A 19,214-nucleotide genomic window follows, 5' to 3' on the forward strand; every position below is an offset into this window, starting at 1 on the left:
TTGTATGTGGAATTTCCCAAAATTTCTTATTCTTTTCTGCATGAAATTGTGGCAAAATATGTCCACCCCGAAAACTATGTTTGTGGTGGATTGGGTATTTTCAGTATACCATTTAATACTGTATAAAATATTTCCATGTTACATACCTGATCTGTAATGATCGCTATTGCTCCTGATATCACATCCATCAACACTGTTGTGGCCCTTATTACTTCTTTTACATCTTTAACACCCTGACATCCTAATTCATACTGGAACGTAAGTATGTTCTGCAACACTCGAGAAACACAACTTGAGAGTTTTGTGTACTTGCTTTTGCTGTCTTTCACACTCTTCGGAGTCTGAAATTTAAAATGAACATTTTAATTATAGTTACCTCATTTTCTTGCTTTACCTTCCCAATAGCGGGCATTTTCTATAATGGACAGACAGCTATATAAACATAATTTTTACTTCCATCTATCATGTGGCTCATAACTTCAGACTTTTCTCAAAGAAGATACAACTGCCACTGAAAAGGAGAATGCTCTACACCAGTGGTCATCAACTGATTTGCACTGTGCGTCTCCATAGCTCGCTTGCTTGTCCCGAACAACCGAGTGTGTGGTAATGGAGCAGAGGTTCCATGCAGTGGCGGTGTCTCTGTTTTTAATGAGCAAGACATTGGACATGATTTGAATAAATGAACATTAACTTTATTATTGTATTAGAATATTTACAATATTATATACGCAAACAGAATAAGACATTAAATAGCGACAGCATAATTGTTATATATTACTGGCACAATTTCAATTAAATACTTAATATTCAAATCAATAAAAACCTTGTATGTATTTCTAAATTAAACATTGATTGCCACTACATACATAAATATGCATTAATAATAATAATAATAATAATAATAATAATAATAATAATAATAATAATAATAATTCTTTATTTATACTGGCAGAGTTAAGGCCTTAGGGCCTTCTCTTACACTCTACCAGGTCACAAAGTATACAAGCAATTAAAATTTAACAAAAAGTTACAGAACAGAATACTAATATATTAAAATAATAATAATAATAATAATAATAATAATAATAATAATAATAATAATAATAATAATAATAATAGTAATAATAATAATAATAGTAATAATAATAATAGTAATAATAGTAATAATAATAGTAATAATAATAATAATAATAATAATAATAACAATAATAATAGCATAATAAAATCGACACTAAACAACATGAAAATAACACCATAATAGAAAAAAAGAAAGTAAAATAAATTTTAATACAGCAAAAGCAACTCATTTAGTACAAATGGTTAATATGGAAAACGTAAGAAAGAATATAACGAAATAGAATGTAATAAAATAATAAAAAAATAAAATTAAATAAAATTCACAATAAAAGGCTATGATAATAAATTCATCAGCTGATAAAGAGAACAAAAAGAGGAAAGGAAGGAAAAGAATATATATAGCCTATATTTTTACAAAACTATCGCAGAGAAAAGGGCTTATAACTGAAAGGAATCTGAATTGAAAAAGTGCAATTTTAATTTATTTTTGAAACTAGACAATGTCCGACAGTCTCTGACATGTTGTGGTAGAGAGTTCCAGAGATGAGCTGCAGAGACGGTGAAAGATGAAGAGTAGAAGGATGTTCTGTGTTTAGGAATGGAGAGTGTGATATGGTGTTGTGAGCAAGTATCTATTTCGTGATATGAGGACAAATGTTGAAAACGAGGAGCTAAGTAGCTAGGATTAGAGTTTTGAAGAATATTGAAGAGTAAAGTGAGAAAGTGAATAGTTCTTCACTCTTTGAGACGGACCCAGGAGAGCATATTTAGTGAAGGTGTGATACGGTCAAATCTACGGATGTTGCAAATAAATCGAACACATGCATTATGAACACGCTGTAGTCTGTCTGTCAATTTCATGTTAAGGTCAGTGTAGAGAGTGTCACAGTAATCAAAATGAGGCATCAAGAGCGACTGCACTAAATTCTTCTTGAGAAGCAATGGAAGGAAATTTCGAATTCTTTTTAGTGTGTGAATTTTCATAAAAATTATTTTACATGTGTGTGTGATTTGAGTATTCCAACTTAAGTTTTTGTCCATATAAATTACTAGATTTTTTACTCTATCACTGTAAGGGATAATAGTTTCATTTATTTTAACAGGAGATAAGGCACCTGTGCTTAATTTACTTAAAAGTCGTTGATGTCCCATTATAATTGCCTGTGATTTCTCCGAGTTCAATTTCAGTCCAAACTTTTTCGTCCATGAAATAACTGATTTTAGGTCATTGTTTACCGTGAACATAGTGAATGGTACTAATTTAGATTTGAAACGAGATAAATAATAGAAATGAGAAACTATAATTTGTTTATGAAAGAAACAGAGAAAAAATATATATTGCTACTATTTTTGAAACAAGAATAGAAGTTTACTCCATTTTGAGAGATTTTTGGATCCTCTTTTCATCCGACAACCATAACAGTTCCAGCCAAAGTGTTGTCCTTGGATGTACAGTACAGTAGTTCCTTCATAGGCGAGTATGATGGGGGAAGCACGAAATTTTTTAACTCCAATGAATTTGTAGAGCGCATTTCACTATTAAACATTCAGTCTGATCGGCTAATCAGTTTCATTTGCATTGTTTGTTACCAATATAGCAACAATAATAAATTAAATTTAAAATTGTAAGATTGTGTCTATAATTATTTTTCTAAAATCATTGTCTTATTACCGAATACCCAATTAAGAAAGAATTATACACATTTATATAGCGTATTGTATTGTGTTATAAAATTTGTATATGGTAATAATAACAGTGCAAATGTAGCCCAACTAACCTCAATGTTTATTACAAAAAAAATAATTAAGTTTTAATAAAGACTAGTATCACGTAGTACTGTAGTAATTTCCTATATTTAGCAGAAGAAATGATCAAACCATTGCGAAATTTTATAGTATGTATAAATTACTGCACTTACACCTCACTATAACAGCTGCCATGATTCGAATTGCATTATGGTCTAAGATTTTTTAAAATGGAACTAGTTCCGAAACAATATAATATTTTGGTGATTATTACGTTGTCAGACACTTGCTGTTATTTCGGAACAGTTCTTTGGAACTAATACTTTCTTGAAACAGGAACACTCGGAAAAGTTCCGGAAAGAGAACGACTTTTCGCAGTTGTTGCTGTTGTTGTTGTTGTTTTCTAATGCCAGGCATTTGACAATGAAGTCATTTGACCTCTTGCAGTCCAATATTTTTCAAAGATATTATCATGACCAGCCACTGAAGCACAGATTTTGAGATGTTCCGAATCCATTTCTTGGTTTGAGTTGCACAATGGACAGTTAGGGGACTGATATATTCCAATTCTATGCAGGTGTTTGGCCAAACAATCATGGCCTGTTGCCAATCTAAATGCAGCTACAGACGATTTTCGTGGTAAATCGGGAATTAACTGTGGATTTTGATGCAGAGAGTTCCATTTTTTCCCTTGGGATTGTGTTATTAAATTTTGTTTGTTGAAGTCTAAGTATGTAGATTTAATAAATCTTTTCACAGAGTAATATGTAGGTTTAGTAACAGGTCTGTAAGCAGCAGTGCTGCACTTCTTTGCTAAAGCATCCGCATTCTCATTTCCCAGGATTCCACAATGATTCCCAGTACTATGCTATGAAAATCTTAAAATCCTCTCCCAAAAGAAGACGACGACCATCAAGACATACTACTTCTATTCAGCATTGTAGCTAGCTTCTGCCAAGAGTCACTACTGAACGGGAGATAGGTTACATAATGCTGAGTATGAGTTAATGCCCGCTTGCCCTGCATGGAAGTAGTGTTATGCACCTGTGCCTGCTTTCGGCCGAGTTAATGATCATTGTCAGCGTTTCTCAAACTATGGTCCGTGGACCACTTGTGGTCCTCGAGGTCTGCCCTTGTGGTCCTTCAAAAAAAGACAGAAGAAAAAATAAAATTCAAACGAATTGCATATCACACTATAGCTCATCTGGCGCCTGCAACCCAGCCAGGGACCACCCGAATTCATAACAAAGGACCAGAGTACCGAACCTTTTCATGTATTTATGACTTTCTTAACAGTTTTGCCGACACCCAGTCTGGACATTGAAATGGTCACATACTGTACGTCGTACACCAATAATACAACTCTGAGGTCACAATTTGAAACTTATTTTTTCAAGTATATATGACGAATTTTCATGAGTTCGTGATCACTTTCATTGCGATATTGAAAATAACAAACTTTCATTGAGTGAAAGAGAACAGTTAATTGAACTCTCGAATGACACCGGACTTAAAATGAAATTCCAAGCGGAAGGTATGGTTAATTTCTGGACCTCATCACAAGTGAAAAGAGAATACAGTGAACTGTACAATGGTGCTTTAGAGATTATAATACAGTTTGCTTCTACGTATCTATGTAAGAAAGAGTTTTCATCGCTAACTTTAATAAAAACAAAATACCGAAATCGACTCGATGTATGTGACGATCTCCGACTTAAGCTTGCCAGCATACATTCAAGTATAGAACAACTGTGCAAGAATCAGCAGGCTCATCCATCTCATTAATGCGAGTACCAGTATTTATTTATTTTTTTTAGTTAATTAGTTAAAGATATCCAAACTCTTACTTACTTACATACAAATGGCTTTTAAGGAACCCGGAGGTTCATTGCCACCCTCACATAAGCCGCCATCGGTCCCTATCCTGAGCAAGATTAAACCAGTCCCTACCATCATATCCCACCTCCCTCAAATCCATTTTAATATTATCCTCCCATCTACGTCTCGGCCTCTCCAAAGGTATTTTTCCCTCCCGTCTCCCAACTAACATTCTATATGCATTTCTGGATTCACCCATACGTGCTACATGCCCTGCCCATCTCAAACGTCTGGATTTAATGTTCCTATTATGTCAGGTGAAGAATACAATGCGTGCAGTTCTGCGTTGTTATCCAAACTCTAATACCTTGAATTATAAGAAAAACAAAAATGAATTTTCTTCTATTAACATTAACTTAATCAGTTAATACTAATATAAAATTAATTGAATTAAATTAATTTTACTTAATAAATTCTTTTTTAAGATGTAAGCATGCTGGTATTAAAATATGCTACAAAAATTATAAATTTGCTTTTGAAGAGAAGAAGAATAAGGTGGTCCGCAAAACTGTTCTGACTTAAAAATGTGGTCTGCCCTGCAAAAAAAGTTTGAGAAACGCTGCTCTACACTATTGACGAAATTAAGAAGGATGAGATGAGAGTGATCCCAAAAGAGGACTTTGCAGATTGTTTTGATATGTGGAAGGGATACCAGAATATGTTAAGTTACAAGAGGAGAGTGCTTTGAAGGAGACGGAGGTTCTATTGTCCTATGAAATGGCTGGATACTTCCTGGACAAACATCATAATAATTATGATGCCGTTTAAAAAAGCCTTAATTTACAACATTGGCTATTAATTATGATTTACATCACTTACCTTTATTGCCTTCAAATATTTTTCAAATAATGCATAAATAGCTTTAGCTTCTCTGCAGAAATATCTTGCTTTCCTCAGCAGCGCAGGAGATGCTTTATTTACTTCTTCATTATGCAGGACTTGAGACATTGATGCTGCTATTAGAGACATATTCTTTCCTCTTCTGTAGACTTCACCTGTTTTTACAAGTTCGCATTTTTTTTCTTTACTAACATCCACCTATATAACATTAAAATCGTTCAACACTTAGTGAAGATAAGAAACATAAAGTGTAATGGGTACAGGAAACATCTTTAACCATAACACAAACTTTGTACTTTAAATATCCACTGGTTTCATAACATAAAATAATTCATAAACAGATTTAAATGAAGAGACGTTTGTAATTCTGTAGGGGGATTTGAAAATGTACATTATTGAGAAGTGTTCATTAAGAGAAGGTTTAATGTAATTATTTTCGTAACTTTCCAACATGCACCTTTACTATAATAAAAGCAATGATCATCTGTGAACAAAGTAATAAATGGAAAAGTATGTTATATCTTTTATTTCTTGAGCTTAAGAAGACATTTGACTCACTCAACAAAGACTATATTTGGAAAACAGACAACATACGGCATTCCTTTACAAATATGTGTAGAATGATAAAGCTTATGTACGAAAACTGCCAGTGCAGTGTAATACTTAATGGTGTATTGACAGATGAAAATAAAATCGTATGTATTTTTTTTATTGTTAGAGATAAAATTATGAGAAAGTCTGTGAATGAGTTATAAAGTGAGGTTTAAAAATGATGTACTAGAGGCTTGGATTTTGCGGGTAATGTCTGTTTACTTTTGCATAATTTGGAAGATATGCAAAGAAAAATGTGTAATTTAACAAAAGAAATAAAACAAGCACCCATGAAAATAAATATAGAGAAAACTAAGAAATAAGATTTAATAATAAAAAGCTGACAAATTCTCAATAAATGAGAAAGATATTGATAGTGTTAAGGAATTCACATGTCAAATGTAACTAATCTGGAAATATCAAGTTTCATATTAACCCTAGCAATACCAACAGGTGGCAGGGGGTTCTTATCCATTATCTGTATTTTAAATATTATTTATTGTCAGTTATGGATCCTTCTATCTAATTGTGTTATGGTTTAATCATTTTCACTGACAGTTTTACTAAAATACGAATATTTGTCAAGGTGGACAAAAAAATATCCCCGCCTTGTTGAAGTAATTGTTCGAAAATATACATTGACATTTCAATTTTTCTCTTCTATACATCTTGATTACACAACTTTTAACACTGTATCACTTCGGAATATGTATGATAAGAACTTTCTTGTGTTAAATTTTAACGTACCTTGTTAACATGTTTTGACCTATTTTGGGTCATCTTCAGAACTGATCGTTGTTGGTCTTGGCGCCTCTTGTTTCCTGTGAGGATGCATTCGTAGTGTAGAGTCAAAGAGTGTATGTGTTTTGAAATTGAGTTGTGTGTTGAGAATATCATTGGGGTGTGTTTTCACGTGTCTGTATATTTCATATTGTTCTAGTGTGCACATCCAACCAAAAAGCCAGAAAATCAACACACTAGAACAATATGAAATATACAGACACACAAAAACACATCCCAACGATATTCTCAACACACAACTCAATTTCAAAACACATACACTCTTTGACTCTACACTACGAACGCATCCTCACAGGAAACAAGAGGCGCCAAGACCAACAACGATCAGTTCTGAAGATGACCCAAAATAGGTCGAAACATGTTAACAAGGTACATTAAAATTTAACACAAAGTTCTTATCATACATTTTCTCTTCTGTTATTGTACATATTATTTGCCGATTACAAAAATATTAAAATATGTTCAGAAGTAAACATTATTGTAGTGGTCACAAAATATTGCTACCTGTTGGTACTGTATGTTATTCAAAATACCTTGGTATTGCTAGAATTAAGGCGAACTAAATTATAGATCTTCTATAGAAATATTAGGTCAGTTTTATTATATGGATATAAAACCTGGGAGACAAGTAAAATTATCGAAATAAATTGGAAGTATTCACGAATATATGATTACGAAGAATATTAAGAATCAGATGAACAGAAAATTTAAAAGAAGCATTTAAAATAGACCTCAAACAAATTATTTATTTTATCTATGTTTATTCCGTGCTCCCAATTGAATCCTATTTCACAATAACCATAGTTAAAAAATAAATCTCTCCAGTAGGGGAATAAAAATGTTCCCAGAGCTGCCTTTTAATATTTTAAATTAAATTTTATTTAAAGTTAAAGGATGTAATGTAATGGATGTTTATTTAGTTCAGCAGAAGGATGGTAGAGAGGATTAAACAGCGGTCACTTTTAGAAATGCAGTTTCTATGACTGTTTTTTTTAATTATGCCTTACGCTTGGCACCTCTGCATCATTACCTTTAAAGTTAGCTCAGAGCGGTTGTCTATCATTTTAACATGTTACTTACTGGCTTTTAAGGAACCCGGAGGTTCATTGCCACCCTCACATAAGCCTGCCATTGGTCCCTATCCTGAGCAAAATTAATCCATTCTCTATCATCATATCCCCTACCTCAAATCCATTTTAATATTATCTTCCCATCTACGTCTCGGCCTCCCTAAAGGTCTTTTCCCTCCGGCCTCCCAACTAACACTCTATATGTATTTCTGGATTCGCCCATACGTGCTACATGCCCTGCCCATCTCAAACGTCTGGATTTAATGTTCCTAATTATGTCAGGTGAAGAATACAATGCGTGCAGTTCTGTGTTGTGTAACTTTCTCCATTCTCCTGTAACTTCATCCCTCTTAGCCCCAAATATTTTCCTAAGAATCTTATTCTCAAACATCCATAGTCTCTGTTCCTCTCTCAAAGTGAGAGTCCAAGTTTCACAACCATACAGAACAACCGGTAATATAACTGTTTTATAAGTTCTAACTTTCAGATTTTTCGACAGCAGACTGGATGATAAAAGTTTTTTAACATGTTATAAGTAATAATTCAAATTACCTACCTTTTTCTCAATATTTTTTTTCTGTTGCGATGATTTCCCACTCACATCTTGTTGTCTTTTCTCTCCAGAAGCTGGTCTTTTGCTTTCTGTAGATGAGCTCTCTGACATATCAAAATTTCTTTTCCCTTTTCTCTGTGACTCTGTCTCAAATGTAGCTACCTTTGGAGAGCTATTACAAGTAGTATTCTTAATAGCACTTTCTCCTTCAAATCTTTCAGCATTGTTGTTTCTTTGTGAACTCACAGCCGTCTTAGTCTTACTGCAAACTATTTTATCAGTTCTTCTCCTCATTCTCCTTTCTAGCCATGCCATAGAACTAGAAGGTTCGCTACTGAACCCTCTGAATCCTCTTAGTATCGACTTTGTTTCTCTATCCTTTGAAGGTAAATTTATTTCTTGCGTAGTGTCAAGTGATATCTCTTCATTAGTTTCTTTTGTTTTAGCACTGTATATGTCATTTGCACTTGACAGCAATGTATTTTTTTCCTTAGAATTTTCCTCCCTTGAAGATACAGATGAACTTCTTTTTGGCTTTTTTTGCGCATTAGACCTCTCTGTTTCCACGGACTCACACAGGATGTTTGGAGAAGAATTAGAGCTAGAAGAGAGCATTGCTTCAGGGCAAGTTAAATCATCATAATCATCATCATCATCTGTTACATCATCTTGATCTGTCTTGCTGTCTGCAATGTTCTTACGCTTGGCATTAACATCAGGTTTAAGAATTGAGACATACCTATCACTGTTCGCAACACGAGAATTACTTTTCTTTCGAACATCTTCCTTCGTATCCTGCGTGACAAATCCTCCACATGTACTGGCTCTTGATATAAAATCAGTAAATAACGTTCTTATATTTACCATATCCCAGTTGTTATCATCACTTTCTTTATCTCGTTTTTCAGACTTACGGTTTACAGCTCCCAAACGTTCTCCCATAAGACAATACTGCATGAAGTTAAAAAGAAATTTCTTTTCTTTCAGTGGAAGAAAGGCATATTTCCTTATTAATTCTCTTTCCTGATTAGTAAGACCCAATATCCTTATTAATAAGTTCTGTTTAGCAACACTGGCCAAAAGAACTTGTAACACCAAGTTCAATGTACTAGATGAGGCCGAAATAACCTCTTGAACAACGTATCTCTGTAAGTTGTTTATATGCACAATTCTTCTTATAACATCCTTATGTTCTGGTCCAAGCTTAGAAATCTGACTCATCAAATCTACATCCTCCTTTAAAATAGTAATTACTTCGCCTCTCTGCATTGTTGATTGTAAAGTAATGTTTCTGAAAAGAAAGAATAAATATAGTTACTGTTAAGAAACCAATGACTTGTTACACCAGCAGAGACAACTGCTGGCTCTGTGATGTAACACTTTTCTGCTCTACAGCTCCTTGAGAGGAGATGCATAGGTAAAGATGTAAAATGGAGAGTGGCAGTGGAAGGGATGGAGATTTTTAAATAGTGACAGATTTAAGAACTGCTGTTCCTGATTTATTAAATTGACAATAGTTTTACCTTTCATAGTAATTTGCTTATTTTTTAAATTAGGTTAGGTTAGGTAATGGTGGCTAGAGGCGGGTTAGGGATGACCTGTTGCACATCGGCCATACTGAGGCCTATTGTACACCCTGAATTTATGAGATGAGGATAAGGTGTACCAGCCCACCGACCGCATGTGACCCCTCACCTGCTCACCCAATGGGACCCCCTACCCCAAGTTCATATCTCTAAGATGACCAAGCAGCACAGGATCCATTCCAATGGTCCTTCCTATAGTCCCGTCGCTCTTATTTCCGGCAGCCAATCACGTTGCAGGTCAGCTACATTTAAACGTGTGCGTCTTGTCATTCGCTATTGATGATGTAATGAATTTCCTATGGCTCGATAAATACTTAATATAATCGCCCGCCATTTTAGCTCTTTCGTTGGCGTTCGCAGAAATCACACGAAGACGTTATTTGCCGCTCAATTATTTGCTCAATTGCAGTGCGTTTGATTTATTATCATAGGAGCTACAACATGATAATGTTTAACGGTGAAGCAAACAGATTCCTCATCTGGTAGCTCGGCAACGAAAGAACAAAAATGGCGAACGATACTACCTACCTAGACTTTATAGAGCCTTCACTTCCTAAGACGTAAGCAAAGGGGAGGAGTCACACCGGAAATAACAGCGACACGACTATAGGTGTCGAAGCACCCTTGGAAGTGCTCTTAAGGAATTGAATCATGGCAGAAATACTGCAGAAAACTGGGAACCCAGTAACGGTTGTGGAGAGGACGTCTCCCACCCCGTAAACGAACGAAGAATGCGTCTTGACCTGAATATTTCTATGGAGTGAGATGAAGAAGATGAATGATATAAAATCTAAATTCTTTTTTCTACACGGGAGAGGAAGGGAAATGGACCATGACAATGAAAATTCCAATCCGACATTTGCCTAAGTAACTGTGGAAAACCACGGAAAAACCACAGTCAGATTGGTCTGTCCGGGAATCGAACCACAGACTTCCCGAAGGCCAGTCCCATGTGGAAACGCATGAGCCATCTCGTTCAGTTATTTTTAATTATAAATGATAGCATTGATTCCAGGTTAACTATATTTATTGAAGACGCAAAATAAATCAGGCTTATTTATGTGATACTGTACGTTACATCCATTTAAAATATCGTCAGTTAACAATGAAAGTTTTAAATTTTTCCAATTACAAACGAAGACAAAACAATGTACATAACAAGAATTAGATATGTTCCAGTTCTTATAATATAATTATAATACTGAAAGAAATTGACTTCCAGCAAACAAATTCTTTTGGTGCTTGTTGTTGATTAGTCTGAAGACAGGTTGGAACCTCATAAGTGACACCGCTAAGACATCACTCATGACGCAACTATGCCAGGAGATAATGGGATATAATGACCCGTTCCTTTCCCTCTGTATTTCATACATCGCTGTCTAGTAACATACAGTGTATCTATAGAAACATTCCGTGATTATAAACCACTATAATTTTGTAACCATGAGTATTACGAAATTCATACTGGTGCAATTAGAAAGAATGGTTTAAAGAATTTCAAGGGATGTGTAATTGTAATTGTTGACGGAAAACAATAGACGGTAGCATAAGAAAATAAAGATGCCGTTCCTGCTCTTTTGTTTGTCACTGAGGCATTCTTAGATAGACGCAAATTGTGTTAAATATGTGAATGTTTACATTTCAATTCATTGTAAATTCTGCAGCATTTAGAGAGTTATGACGAACCCACAGGAACGTAGTTGATGTGTACTGGAATACCATAGCACACGGAGTGTAATGGCAGTTCAGTGTATCTTCAGACGGGAGTTTCAACATGGGGCACTTCTGACAAGACGATTCTGAGGTGGTACTAATAGGACTGTTACATTATACCGGTAATCTTGTTTGCAGAATGTGCAAGCAGGATAAGAAAAGAAATTGCACGTCATATCTTTCTAGATGTAAAACTGTAAAAAAAAAAAAATAAATAAAAAAAATACATTTGCTGTCTGAGAGTTGGTATGAAATGCATTTGGGATGATGTGCATCAGACCTTCCAATCTCATTGCTATTTTATACGAAACCTATCTACAGTAAATTAATGTAATAGTGTTTTAGATGTAGAATACGTCTTTCTCGCATCAAGTATGGGCACCATTCCGGGATCAGTGGTGGAACAAAACAATTGACAGAATTCCAAATGCTCTATGTAATAAGGATATGTTATTAGTAGTTCGGCCATGAACTAATGGAATCTGTGTGGCCACGTCCAAGGACAACTCCCCTCGCTATTGGCATGAGGGCTCTAAGTTGCGTACATAAAATTAGCTGCGTGGCACAGCTTCTCTCAGTAATATCTCAGCATCGAGAAGACCTACAGTTATATACTGTACGATCACTAGTTCGAATAGTAATTGCAAGTTCTACAATATTAAAGTGATAATAGACACGTACAGCAAAAAAAAAAAAAAAAAAAAAAAACCGACCGACCCTTGTAGCTGATTTCAGAACCTTGTTGGCTCTAGAGCACGATAGACTGGGTAACTAAGACTTTCGTGGTTCGAATCCTGCCTGGGAAGGAAACTTTTTTTTGTTCTTTATTCAAATTTATTCCCAATACTTTTCGATTGATGGTAAAATTCATGTTCTGGGAATAAGTTAATTAAGTATTATCGCCGCGCTCTCATGGTTAACAATCGGCAGATCTTTGAGCAGCCTCGTGCATAACTCGGCAGATCTTTGAAATTTAATTGCATTATTGTTTTCAATTTCTTACGTCGCCGCTCTAATCACTCGCCTCAATTTCAATATTGCAACCAATGAGCTGCTTCCATTATTAAATTACACTAATCCACGTGGACTAAAACTGAGGTTGCAATGTCTTGTGCTGAGGACGAACATTAAGGTAAATTATTATTCAAGAGTTATTATTAAGAGTTAATAATGTCAACGTACTTGTATATGAAATAGTAATAATAATAATAATAATAATAATAATAATAATAATAATAATAATAATAATAATAATAATAATAATCAGGGAACGGATTTATATGGACTAAAAATATATGAAATATGTAAATATATATGTAGTTATTTTTACCAAAATATGGAATTAAATATGGATTTTTACCAAAATATGGAATTAAATATGGACTTAAAATTATAAAAAAATGACTATGTACGTTAAATATTGGTACATTTTAATCAAACTAAACAAAAAATATAATGGACGTACCTTATCTTCCAATGTAGTTTCAACAAAACACAATTTTTATTGTCTGTTACCATAACAATAGGTTACAAACATTTCTTTCAAGTGCTGAAAAGTGAATCTTCTTCTATTGTCTCTGAGGATAGATTTATACTGACTAAAAGAGCGTTCGACGTCACAAGAAGTAACTGGTACATAATTCAATTTCACAATGTCTGCTGGGGATAAGTCCAAGTTAATCTTCACTGTTGATTCACCACTCATCACAGCAACAACCTTTTGTAGTTCTTCATATCCAGGGTTTTTTGAAAGTACAGTGTCCACCTTAGCTCTTACTGCATCTGCAACTTTACCTCTACCACGATTCAGTTGTTCCACAGTACTATTTATAATTTCAAAACTTTCAGATAGTGAAAGGTGCCTATTTTGGAGACTTTTGAGCGTTTTTATGATGCATGAAAATGTATGCTGAATGTGAGCTAAGTCATTCTTCACACTTATGTCACAGGTAACTGTTTTCGCAGTATCAATTGAGACTGCATCTTCAGAGTCCAATGCAAGGAGAACATTGTTAATAGAGTCTATATGTTCGGCATAATATTCAACTGCTTCTAGCCATGTACCCCATCTAGTTAAAATTGGCTTTGGTGGCAATGGAATTTCAGGGTACATTTCTTTCAACAAGTTAACTCTACTGGGAGCTTTGAGAAATACTTTTTTCACTGATGAAATCAACAAATCTACTTTAGGGAAATTGTCTCTGACCACTTCTGCCACACGATGAAATGCATGCGCCACACAAGTAAAATGAGTCAATTTAGGATATACAACAGATAATGCTTGTCCAGCTTTGACCATATAAGGGGCAGCATCGCTAATAAAGAATAACACATTATCGTACATAATACCCTTTGGCCACAGGATACCCATAGCTTCGTTGAACAGTTTAACTATAGTTTTGTTATTGCACTTTTCTAGAACATCACAATGTAAAAGAATTCGTTCAGAATATTGTTCACTTAACAAACCGATAACTACATTACCAACAAGTCTACCTTCTTTGTCGGGAGTCTCATCAATGGAAACCCAAATTGAACTATCTTTAATTTCATCTCTTATCTTCTGTATTGTCTCATCGTAGATGGATGGAGCATACGTCTTCCTAAGTGTTGACTCATCCGGGATTGTATGTTGAGTATATTTTTCAAGGAATTCCCTGAAGACCTTATTCTTTAGTTTGTAGAGAGGAATATCAGCAGAGATGAGAGAACGGCACAGGTCGATGTTAAACTCAGATCTTACATTCGATGTTGTTGGTTGTGTTAAAAACAATTGTCTCTGCTTGGAATTTAGTTGTTTGTTGGCCTGATGTTTACTAGTTGTAATGTGTTGTTGCACCAGGAACTTTTGTGTAGATGATACTGCACACTGACACAAATTACAAAATAATATTTTATTGTCAGTTGATAAACCATCTTCTTTAAATTCTGAAATGTAACTTGTTAGTTTTGATTTTAAATTGACTGAATGACGTACTTTTGGCATATTTACCGTCTTTATAGTATGATTTACAAAACTGAACCTATGTGTACTCTGACTGGCATTTAACTGTTGAGCTGCACAACTGAAGTCTGTTAAAAATTTTAAATTAAATTAATACAGTTTTGTAACTTACTTTCCCATTGTTGATAGGACTGCTAATTTTCAAATAACTCTGATGTTAAAGGGATTACTGAACATGTGTTTAAATCTCTATTGTTGAAATGTATTTTTAAAAGTTAATGGAATTTTGTTTTGTTTTATTGTTAAACCTAATATAATATGGACTGTTTTATATGAAATATGGAAAATATATGGAAATTAACGAAAATATGTACTAAACTCTAAAATATGGAAAAATATGGAAAATAAAAGTAGGATTTTTCAACCCTACACATTGTGAAACATAAAGATAATGCAAAATATAAATTATATTAGCTTTATAAGTAAATATGTATTTACATATAAATCCTTTCCCTGATAATAATAATAGCCATTTAACAATATAACAAACTATAGTGCTTATTCTTATCGAGGAAGTAGACGTGACAACGTGATGCTTAGAGTGAAACCTACAGAGCAACAATCGGTCGGCAAAATTATGTTTTAAAAGCACACCGCACTTTATTGTATGATGCCGAAATGTTAACCATGAGAGCGCGGCGATAATAGTAAAATATTGCTGCAATCGAAAAGTATTGGGAATAAATTTGAATAAGGAACAAAAAAAAAGTTTCCTTCCCAGGCAGGATTCGAACCACGAAAGTCTTAATTACCAGTCTATCGTGCTTTAGAGTGAACAAGGCTCTGAAATCAGCTACAAGGGTCGGTCCGGTTTTTTTTTTTGCCACTACTGTACAATACACTCTGAGCAAACTATAGTCAACAATTTGTTGTGAGCATACCCTTTATTAATTAGTTACCTTACCATATAGCCATACTCTCCATTTGTAAACTTAAACAAAAATAAAGCATTCAAAGCAACACAACTGTAGTTTCATTCCCGAAAATGAGTGACAAATTGTATGTGCTGGTATATCACTGATAAGAGCCCAGATATTTTTAGTTTATACAGTGTCGATGGAAGTGGTGATAGTGAGATGGTATTTGGCGAGATAAGGACCAGGATTCGCCATGGTATTATCTGACATTTATTTTATAGTTGAGGGAAACCTCGGAAAAAACCTCAACCAGATAATCAGCCCAAGTTGGAATCGAACCCACGTTCAAGTGTCGATGGAAGTGGTGATAGTGAGATGGTATTTGGCGAGATAAGGACCAGGATTCGCCATGGTATTATCTGACATTCATTTTATAGTTGAGGGAAACCTCGGAAAAAACCTCAACCAGATAATCAGCCCAAGTTGGAATCGAACCCACGTTCAAGTGCAGTTCTGGACCAAATAAACATGCCGATGGTCCGTAATAGTGTTAAGGGATGATATTTCTGCTTCCTCTAATTCATAACCATCAACATTACCCTCGTCATTGTTATAATTGTTTTAATTGCTCTGATATTTGATAATCTTTTTATTCTTTATTCGTGTTCAATAAGTTATTTTAATTCAAGACTTTTTGATATGAATGTGTCACAAAGTCAACCAACACATTTTCAGGTCAGTTTTGTCGTGCCTGTAATTTCTAAATTACACGACATATTACAATGAAGTTAAACACCGATCGACAGAAGATGGATCAATATATCCAAAGTTACCTTAAGCCCTGATCACATATATACCAGACTGGCCATTCCCATGTTATGAAATGGCAACACAAAATGAGAACAACCACTAGAACCTCCGCCATCGAAAAGGTACTTTTTGGTAATGACCGCTAGATGGAAGTACAGTTGCTTCATGCAATTCCATAAGGGTTATAACGTGACTTCTTTTGTAGTCGCTAGATGGCAGCATAATGAAATTGATAAAAGTAGTTGCCTTCAAAGTCCATTAGGTGATCAATCTGTTATGGTGATCAGGGCCTAAGTTGGTATGGATGACGTCATCTAACGATACGCGGGAGGGGAGAAGTTGCACGAATTTTGTTTGTTTAGTCAACTGTCCGAAGACAGGTTTGAACCTCATAAGTGACACCAAAAATACTGCATTATTCGTGAGGCAACTAAGCCAGGAGCTAACAGGGTAGGATGGCCAGTTCATTTCCGCTTCCATTGCATACATCGCTAACTAGTAGCATATTATATTAATCAGACTTAAGTTGTATGCAAACAATTGTTCTTCCTCCGACACACATCGTCAAGTGAGATGTACTGACCGATATTAGCCAGAACTTCACTGTAATGCATGTAGGTCTATAGACTATAATACGTATATTTTTGTTTGTACTAGAGTTGCATTGTTAATGATACCCGTATATAGCTGCAAAGTTATTTTATCCAAGATCGTGCATGATAATGAAACTAAACATGATGAACAATATGGTAACTTACTCTTTTTGTTGTTCTAACGCAAAAGTTTATGTTAGAGTGTCAAAAAACAATAAAATATTACGACAATTTCAACTCTGACGTCAGTCACAGTGTAATCGAATCTCGGCGCTGAGCAATCAGACGTCATCACGGTGTTCCGGATTTCAGCGATCACGTCATTGATGCTCCAGCGCTGTAGCAACCAGCGTATTCGAATCTCATCGGACCGGTGGACATCAATGACGTCATGCTGCAGCGAAATAGGAAAAAAAATTGCTGCAAGGTTCAATGGCTAACATGGCGGATGTACAAATTGTTGTCTGTGCTACGTTAGCAAGATTTTGCGAAATTTCCGTACTGTCATCTCGTTCAAAGAAAAGAAAACATAAACACTTTATTTCTTGAACCAGTAGTAATAACTGGTCCGTTGACATGTTCGCTCATAAGCCAAATTAACATATATTTTTTTTACGTTGTGCTCATTACAAACAATACAGCAGAACCAAAGCAGAACACACCGCCATGACACAACAGTGCACGATGTCATTCGTCTGCTAATTCCCGCCCTATACAATAACCAATCAGATTCACTGATGGATACTACCACCACCTCTGCAAGCTAATGGAACCGGTGCGACACTAGCGGTGCATCAGTGACGTCATCGTTGACATTCGGAACACCGTGATGCCATCAGATTGCTCAGCGCTGAGATTCGGAATACGCTCAACACTTCTAAGAGCATGCAGAAGTGGTGGCTGTCGTGAAGTGAGTCAAGCTGTGTCCATGAGCCGCCATCAATAAATTTGACTGGTTCTTGTAAAGAGCGGGAAATGACAGACGAATGACATATTGCACTGTTGGGTCATGGTGGTGTGTTCTGCTGTGTTTTTTGTAATGAGCACAACGTAAAAAATATGTTAACGATTTATGAACGATACTCGGTACCCGTTTGCCTTTTCTTCGTGCATACATAATTTTTAGTTAAAAAATGTAATTGCATAAAATCCGGTTTCTAATGATTAGCCTAGGTACAATATGTTCATAAAAGTACACAGTACTACTACATCTTTAAATGAGGCGTGTAGTTACAAAATCAGATACATCACTTTTTTTATACATCTTGATTACACAACTTTTAACTGTATCACTTCGGAATATGTATGATAGGAACTTTCTTGTGATAAATTTTAACGTACCTTGTTAACATGTTTCGACCTATTTTCGGTCATCTTCGGAACTGGTCGTTGTTGGTCTTGGCGCCTCTTGTTTCCTGTGTGGGTGCGTTCGTAGTGTAGAGTCAAAGAGTGTGTTTTGAAATTGAGTTGTGTGTTGAGAATATCGTTGGGGTGTGTTTTCGTGTGTCTGTATATTTCATATTGTTCTAGTGTGTTGAGTTTCTGGCTTTTTGGTTGGATGTGCAGTATTTCCATGTCTGTGTTGATGTCTCTGTAGGTGTGGTTTGTATTTGTGATGTGTTCTGCATATGTGGAGGTGTTTTGTAATTTTGTTATGGCTTTGATGTGTTCTTTGTAACGTGTTTGAAGTGATCTGCCTGTCTGTCCTATGTAGAAGTTATTGCAGGTGAGTTCGTATACGCCTGTGTGGTTGTATTTGTTTGTTTGTGTTGCTTGTGTGTTGAGATGTTTTTGTAGAGTGTTATTTGTTCAGTATGCGATGTTGTAGTTTAATTTCTTGAATGAGGTTGCAATTTTATGTGTTTTTGTTTTCGTATGTTAGTGTGATGTATTTTTTGTGTTCTTGTGCTTGTGTTGTATTCTTCTGTTTTTTTGTGGTTTTGTTTTGTCTTACGTATTATGTTGTCTATTATGTTAGGGTTGTATCCGTTTTCTTGTGCTATGTATTTGATTGTGTTTAGTTCTTCGTTGTAATCCTGTTGGTTCATTGGTATGTTGAGTAGTCTGTGTGTTAATGAGTTAATGTTATATT

General features: G+C 35.0%; 1 protein-coding gene across 1 annotated transcript in view; it reads right to left on the reverse strand.

The window, feature by feature from the left end:
- The window catches only part of LOC138695220 (uncharacterized), a 59,141-nt gene that overhangs the window by 26,758 nt on the left and 13,169 nt on the right, over nucleotides 1–19,214 (reverse strand). The window contains exons 2-4 of the mRNA XM_069819683.1: nucleotides 8,563–9,850; nucleotides 5,524–5,742; nucleotides 147–341 (exon numbers count right to left, since the gene is read on the reverse strand). Of these exons, the coding sequence (XP_069675784.1) occupies nucleotides 147–341; nucleotides 5,524–5,742; nucleotides 8,563–9,828 (1,680 nt within the window). The 5' untranslated portion in view covers nucleotides 9,829–9,850. The remainder of the gene's footprint in view (nucleotides 1–146; nucleotides 342–5,523; nucleotides 5,743–8,562; nucleotides 9,851–19,214) is intronic.

Source organism: Periplaneta americana, chromosome 1 (genome assembly GCF_040183065.1).
Source record: "Periplaneta americana isolate PAMFEO1 chromosome 1, P.americana_PAMFEO1_priV1, whole genome shotgun sequence".
Taxonomy (NCBI): domain Eukaryota; kingdom Metazoa; phylum Arthropoda; class Insecta; order Blattodea; family Blattidae; genus Periplaneta; species Periplaneta americana.